General features: G+C 49.8%; 1 protein-coding gene across 1 annotated transcript; it reads left to right on the top strand.

Annotated features, from left to right (window-relative positions):
- Positions 1 to 204: 204 nt before the first annotated feature.
- Positions 205 to 4,159, top strand: LOC130588049 (integrin-linked kinase-associated serine/threonine phosphatase 2C-like). Its single transcript, XM_057389002.1, has 4 exons — positions 205 to 479; positions 2,232 to 2,351; positions 3,618 to 3,699; positions 3,883 to 4,159. Exons 1-4 carry the CDS (start codon positions 220 to 222, stop codon positions 4,021 to 4,023), a joined length of 603 nt encoding a protein of 200 aa, XP_057244985.1. The 5' UTR covers positions 205 to 219; the 3' UTR covers positions 4,024 to 4,159.
- The last annotated feature ends 2,905 nt before the right edge of the window (positions 4,160 to 7,064 follow it).

Here is a 7,064-nt window from a genome sequence, read left to right as displayed (position 1 = left end):
GTGTTCAGCATTGCTCCACCTTGGGCACAGAATCCAGTAATAGTAATTCCATACAGTAATTCCAAATGTGCCTGATGGTGCATCTACACAGATGCCTCTGCAAGGCCTGTTGTCCCTCCAGAGAGTCCACAGCACTCCCAATTCAGCAAGCTTGGTAATGGTGCATTCAACTCTTGCATCCAAGTCACTGATAAAAGTACTGAACAGCACCTCCTACCTATGAGCCCTGAGAAGCATCCCTGGCCACCAGTCACTGGCCCAGGGAGGGACCATTCACTAAAATTTGGGGCTCTCTCTCAAGAAGCTGTTGCTGTGGTTGTGTTGTTTTTTACTCACGATGGTCTTCTGTCAGCACAGGCGATTCTGTGTCGTTACAATGAAGAGAGTCAGAAACACACAGCCTTAAGCCTCAGTAAGGAGCACAACCCCACCCAGTATGAGGAGCGGATGCGGATACAGAAAGCTGGGGGAAACGTCAGGTGGGTGCCTGAGGGTGTCAGTGAGCTAATCTAAACCCTAGCCTAATTTTGGGCCTGAGCACTGAGGTTTTGAAGCTTCCTGAGCCTAATATGCATCCTAGTTGAGAGCTTGGAGAGAGTCTGTTGCTGCCTGTGGGAAGCACAGGGATGCTTGAGCCGTGTAAGGATTCAATTACTGGAGTTGGTTATGTGGGCTGGTTTCCCAGAGCCTTATGATGGCCAGGGCAGGACCCATGGGAAAGCCTGGCAGTGGGATACCAGCACACACAAGCTTGACATTCACATTTGGACCTATAGAGCTGGACTGGACTGTTGAAGGAGTTACTGCTTTCTGCACACTGTGACACTGAGCAGAATTCATTTCCTTGCAGCATGACTTCTTGCTCCTTGTCCTGTGAGAAGAGGGATTGTCTGAGAGAGCACAAAAAGCCCTTGATGTCAGTTGGTGTTGCTCCCCTGGGGTTAGCTGATGCACTGAGGCTGTCTGCAGTAGGAGGGAATTTTCTGGAGCCAAATGTGATTATTTTAATGCTCCTGTGTGAAAAGGAGTTCATGGCTCCTTTGGGGAGCTGGTGCCAAACACAGCAGCTGAGTCTTATTTCCCTGGCAAGGTTCTCTCCCTTCTTTGAAGGCTGTTTCTTGATTTAGTGGTGTCTTCACAAAGAGGGGATTCAGTGCAGGTGAAGTATCTTCATTCCTGTGGAGGCAAAATGCACCCAGGGTGGGGAGGGCTCAGGGTGGGCTCAGTTCTGTAATTCTGCCATGTCTGCAGCACTTTGTTCCCCTTATCTCTGCAGAGCACATGCTGCTGCTCACACTTAGCACTGATCTGTCTTTGCACTGGGCAAAGAGATGGCCCAGTGGCTGTTAGCTCTTTCCAGAACTGGTCTGTGACTACCTGGGAGCCTCTCCCACTACTTGTAGTTCAATATTTTGGACCCAAGAGATAAGTCATGAAGTACGTGAGCATCAGATCTCTTCTCTGTGACGTGCCTTGCTTCTTGCTTTTATCTCAAGCAAGGATGCTTGGACTATGAAATGAATGAGCTTTGTGTATTCCCAGAGGGCACAGAGGAGCCTTTTTGGGGAGAAGATGCTTGATGGTTGGAAAGGTGGAGTGTGGGAAGCTGTTTCTATAGGGAACTTGATTAATTAGAAAAGCTTAATAAACCAGAGCCATTTCCTCAGGGGCATTGTAGCTCAGGTTTCACTGAAGTGCTTGCTGCCATCGGTGGTTACTAAAGCCAGGTGATCAGGAGCTGAACATTCCGTGTTTCTTGCTCCTGGGAACTGCCCAAAGCTGAGCCACCCTGTCCTGATAGACAGGACACAGGAGGGACTGCTGGCCCAGACCTCTTGCCTCTGCCACTCTGCTTCTAGTGAAGAGCAGTTTGCTAGATATCTTGCCAAAAAGTAATCTCTGTATTCAAACTATGCCTCTGGGAGTTCAGCTCACATATAAGTCTTACTTCCCCAGTTTGCTAGGCTAAGCAGGACTGGAGTTAGGGCAGGGTGACAGAAAACAGCCTTGAAGTGTCCTGACCTCATTTCCTCCCCCTTGACCACTTGTTTCCCAGAGCTTCACACAAACACACAGAAAGGGAAGGAGACTTGAAAGGGGAGATTTGAACTCGCTGGGCAAGTGGGTCATTATTTGTATGAGGCAGATGGATGCAAAGATGTCCCCATCAGGCAGTGCAGTGAGATACACACGTGTGGGGAGGGCTCTCAGTGTTTTCTTTCCTTGTGCAGGGATGGAAGAGTCCTGGGAGTGCTGGAGGTTTCCCGCTCCATTGGGGATGGCCAGTACAAACGCTGTGGTGTTATCTCTGTGCCAGATATCAAACGCTGCCAACTCACACACAATGACAGGTAAAGTGTGCCCTTGCATGGGGGGTTGTCTGTCCCAGTGCTGCTCAGCACAAGCTGCCCAACCCTGTTTGCTCTGCTGTTAGAGCCCAGGCACTTCAGACTGATCCCCCCAGAACTAGAGGATGCTCTGACTGCTCATGTTTCTCTGCTCCTGTTCCTTGTTAGTACAGTGGATAAATGCTGCTTCTCTGCCAAGATACTGTGAAGGCTCCTCTTGGAGGAGCCACCCTCATAGCAATAGCATACATAAGCCTCAGATGTCCTTTGTGCTCTGATTAGGTTCATACACCAGTGTTCAAGCTATTAGTTAAGGCTTGAGTTCTTGGATCTCCATCCTGTCCAAGAGTTGTTTCTAGCAGCTGTAATGCCCATAAATACCTTTGCATTCGGCTCTGATATCTGAAAATTTGAGATAGTTTTCCATGATGTGATTGGCAACGACAAATTGCAGTAAGATTTTGTGTCAGTATGGCCCTGCAGATTCTCAGAGGTGAGAGTAACCCAGTACTGCTGCTTTTTCTGGGATTAGAGTTCCATATCAAGTGATCCACTAAAATATTTCTAAAGATATTCTTGAGTATCAGGCTCTGAAGTGATGTCAGGGTTGTCTGTGCAGGCTGACCATTAGGTTGGTCACAGTTTTCCTTGTCCTGGTGGCTCTGATTAGGGCTCCTGGTTAGTACAATTCCCTGTGCTGGCAGAGAGTGCAGAGCAGTCTCCCCAGTCCTCAGAGGGATCCTGTCCCTGCCTTGGCCTTTGTATCCCCTCACTTTCTGCAGCCTGTGGCAATACTTGGTGTCAATTTTTTAATCAGTTGTATCACTTGCTTTTCTTTTGAATTTAAGTATTTAAATTATCACATCCCTGGGGAGTGTAAGAATGTAAAGTGAGGTACATGAGGGATTAGCTATGTTTCTCTACTTCCTTGCATTAGCCACTTCACAGGAAAAGTATGTGAATGAAAAGGACTCAAAGAAAAGAAGCAGTTCTTCGAGAAGCAATGGAGCATTTGACCAGGATGTCCTATATGATCTTGCCAGTGTTGGTAGGAACACCAGGATGTCCTGATCTAGGTCTTACGTCAGTTGCCTGGCTCTTTGGCCTGTGTTCTAAATTGCCATGAATGGTAGTTTGTAAGGGATTTTCAGATGAGCTTTTAGGCATCTTCCCTTTGGATCAGAGCATGGATGGTCATAAAATAGATTGGAGGGATTTTGCTGTAGCTTGGGAGCCAAAAATTGGAACCTGTTTCCACTTGATTTCCAGGTTCATTCTGATAGCGTGTGATGGCCTCTTTAAAGTTTTTACACCAGAAGAAGCTGTGAACTTCATCGTGTCCTGCCTGGAGGTGAGGAGAAGGCAGCGTGGGGGCTGGGTTTGTTGGTGCAGATGGCATGGAATGGATTCTGCTGGGTACCCTCCCTTATTCCCATGGTTGTTTGTGTTTTATTTCCCTGTGCTTGGAAACCACAGTGTGCTTGTACCTACCTTTGCTGGGAGCAATCAGTGTCATCTTCCCTTGTCCCAACAGGATAAGAACATCCAGATGAGGGAAGGGAAGCTGGAAGCAGATGCTCGGTTTGAAGCTGCGTGTAACAGACTGGCCAACAAGGCAGTGCAGCGAGGGTCAGCTGACAATGTCACTGTCATGGTGGTGCGGATAGAACACTGAGGGATGAGGAGTGCTGGGTGCAAGGAAAGGGACAGATCCGTGTGCATGCATGTGTGGCTGGGGGAGGGTGGGTCCTGCTGGATGCTCTTCAGTGTAAATAAAGGTGTTTTTTTTCTAACAGTTCTAGCTCGCTTAGCTAGCAGGGCTGAATGTCTTGGCCAGCCCAGTAAGTCCATTTAGCAGGGCTGCTAGCCAGAGGCATCTGGTGGCATGAGCTCTGCCAGCTGTTCCACATGGGGCACTTCTGCTGTCCATATCCTTGAGCTTTGTGCAAGACTGGGAGAGTCCGGAGTGCCAGGACTCGGTGGGGGCTCCCAGACAGCCTGTACCATACAGACTGTGAGATACCCTACACCACCAGCTTGGGATGTGGGATGGGCTGTCCTCTTCACACTGGGTAGGAAATCTTTGGACTCAGAAGCTGGGCTGTGAGGTTGCCTGCAGCTGAGGGACACAAACACCTTTTGCAGAGCTGCAATGTACCTGCCCTGGGCTTGCAGAACATGTTGGGAGTTTTATCACAGTGTTGGGATGGGAAAAGTGGCTGGAATTTGCTGCCAATTGATTTTGGAAAAAGGGTTTTCACCAAATGGACTTGCCAGGCAGCTGAGCTACAGGCAGGCTCTGCTTGTCTGTGCTATCTGAGGAGAAGGCATCTCAAGTTTTAGGCACTAATAAGTGTCTGGTATCTCATCCTGTCATGATGCCTCTAACAGCTGTTGCTGCACTCAGTGTGCTTTTCTCTAGAGAAAGTCTGGCTTGAGACCAAATGACAGAATGAAAGCTAAATAGATTGGGCTACCTAAGGAGTTAAATTTCCAATTTCCTATCCTGTGTGAGTGGGGCAGTGAGGGAGGTGAGCTGAGTGTATAGTTCTCTGCTCTCCTTGCTCTGATGAGGCACAGTTGCAGTCCCAGGGGAAGTGGGCAAGGGTGGTGCTTGCTGTTCGTGCATAGCCCAGGGCTGTGAGGCTTCCCTGGCTCGTTTCTGTGTTTCTGCAACTTTGGGAGATGGTCCCAGATGCTGGGCTCTCTGTGTTCTGGAGGGACAGAAGCTGTGTTGTTGGGACAGGTGGCTTGACCATCGTACATCTATTTTGGCTCCAGCAGTAGTCAGTCACACTTCGTGGGTTAGGCTAAAGCAGCCTGGTGCACCCTGACTTTCTGCATCTCCTGCAGAGGACTGAGGAAGGAAGTGGGCCTCCAGCACAGATTTGGGGCAGTGTTTGTCCTCTGCCAGCTTGTTCTGCTCCCAGCCATTCCTGTGTGCTCTGATGTAAGGTTTGCACTGCAGGATGAATGGAGAGGGAATGCCTTTGTTGGCAGCACACTCTGCTGTTTCTACTCTTGAAAGGCAGATTTGGAGAGCCCAGACAGAGTGGCATGGAGTTGCTTCTGTTTGTGTCAAAAAAAACTCTGATGGCAGATTTCAGAAAGGTAACTTCCTGTCCCTTCTCACCTTCCCCTTTTTCCATCTCTTGCACTGGGCCATGCTGCAAGAGCTGAGCCAGGCTCCCAGGTCAGGGGCTCCTTCCAAGAGACCACTCTTGATTTCCAGTGCAAGAGCTGGTGACAGGTTAGCTTGTCCTCCTCTGTTTTCCCTCCCTCTCCCTCCTCTTAAAACGCTGCTTTTCTTCCTTTTAGGAAAAGTTCTAAAAGTTCTGAAAGCACAGCTCCAGCTAGGATCAGAATATGCAGTGTTATGGCACAGTTAGTAACAATTTATGTAAAATGTCCATTTTTTATGGCAAAGGGGAAAAGGAAGGGTTGGGAGTAACCAGACAGTTAGAAAAGCAGGCTCAGCCCCAGCTTTAGTGGAAGTAAAAAAAAAAAAATAAGGATTTGCTTTAATTTCCTGTTAAGACAGCATTCGCAGGACGTTTTCTGAAAAAGCACTCTCTTTGCCTCAGTGCTCAGCATCTTCCTGATGGGAGGTGTTGCCAGGGCCAAGTTCCTCAGCTGGGCAGGAGCTGCAGCAGCCTCACGTCTTTCAGGAGGCTGCTGCCCGCCTGATCAGCTGGGGGAGCAGCACAACTTTGCTTTCAGAGACAAGTTCTCTTTGCTTGGCAGGAGTCAGCACTGAAACTGGACAGCCAGAGACTGCCTCCCTCCTCCTCACATTCAAACACCCCTATCCATGAATTGCTGCGTTAACAACTGCTCCACCACACTCCTCTGCAGCCTGTGGAGAAGGGCAGGCAGGGCCAGGGAGATTCCTGGGATAAGGTGGGGCTAGGTACAGCTCGGGCTATCTTGCAGTGTTGCTGGCACTGCCAAGTGCTACTGAGAAATCAAACGCCCAAACCTTGCTGGGTCCTTCTCGCGCAGCCCTCGCTCGGTCACGTAGCCCTGTGCCCATCCTCAGCTATCTGTGCTGCCCACAGCCTGGGCCCCGTGCCACCGGCAGGGAGTGCCTGCTGGGGAAAGGCACAGGGCAGGAATTTGCTTTAATTGAACGTGAGGCATTATTGGGACTTTGCTTTGATGGTTCATGCACAGGATGTTGGCTTCTGCCAGCATTTGCTGCTCCTACCCTGAAGCAATTCAGAATCGGGCTGGGGCTGCTGAGACTGAGTCAGGCAGGGAGGGGAAGAACCACTAGGGGTAAAAATGGACCTGTGGGGCTTTGAACCAGGCACGGTGGGAGCTGAGTCCTGGGGGAAGGCAACCGTCTGCTGCCACTGTCAACAGTGTTTTCCAAAATAAACATCTAGGCCTAGCCTTTAGATAAAAGTGACTGCCTTTAGGTCCTGGTCAGGCTGCTTTATTATCATCACCATCATCATCTTCTTCATGATCTTTTGTCCATCTTCAGCTGGTTCTGCAGCAGCAGTGATACCAGACCAGCCTGCAGTTCCTGCATGAGCAAATGGTCCTCCTGAGGCTTGGTGCTAAGCTGGGGAGACACTGGGGGCTGGCAGAGGGAAGAGCCTGGCACAGGTGGCACAGGTTCAGCCTGGAGCCTCCTCACACTCCCAGCAGAACGGCACTGAAATCGGAGCCACTTTGAACGGTGAGGGGAGAGCCTGCTGTGTTGTCCAC

This window comes from Malurus melanocephalus, unplaced genomic scaffold (assembly GCF_030028575.1).
Source record: "Malurus melanocephalus ecotype Western Australia unplaced genomic scaffold, MMel_1.1 scaffold_3197, whole genome shotgun sequence".
NCBI classification, from domain to species: domain Eukaryota; kingdom Metazoa; phylum Chordata; class Aves; order Passeriformes; family Maluridae; genus Malurus; species Malurus melanocephalus.
This window is presented reverse-complemented; position numbering and strand designations above follow the sequence as displayed.

Bases quoted from the DNA above. Each gene is read 5' to 3' on its own strand.
- LOC130588049 (XM_057389002.1), top strand. From the start codon at position 220: ATGAGCCCTGAGAAGCATCCCTGGCCACCAGTCACTGGCCCAGGGAGG. The intron at 2,352-3,617 runs GTAAAGTGTGCC...CTTGATTTCCAG, and splicing joins CAACTCACACACAATGACAG to GTTCATTCTGATAGCGTGTG. The intron at 3,700-3,882 runs GTGAGGAGAAGG...TTGTCCCAACAG, and splicing joins TCATCGTGTCCTGCCTGGAG to GATAAGAACATCCAGATGAG.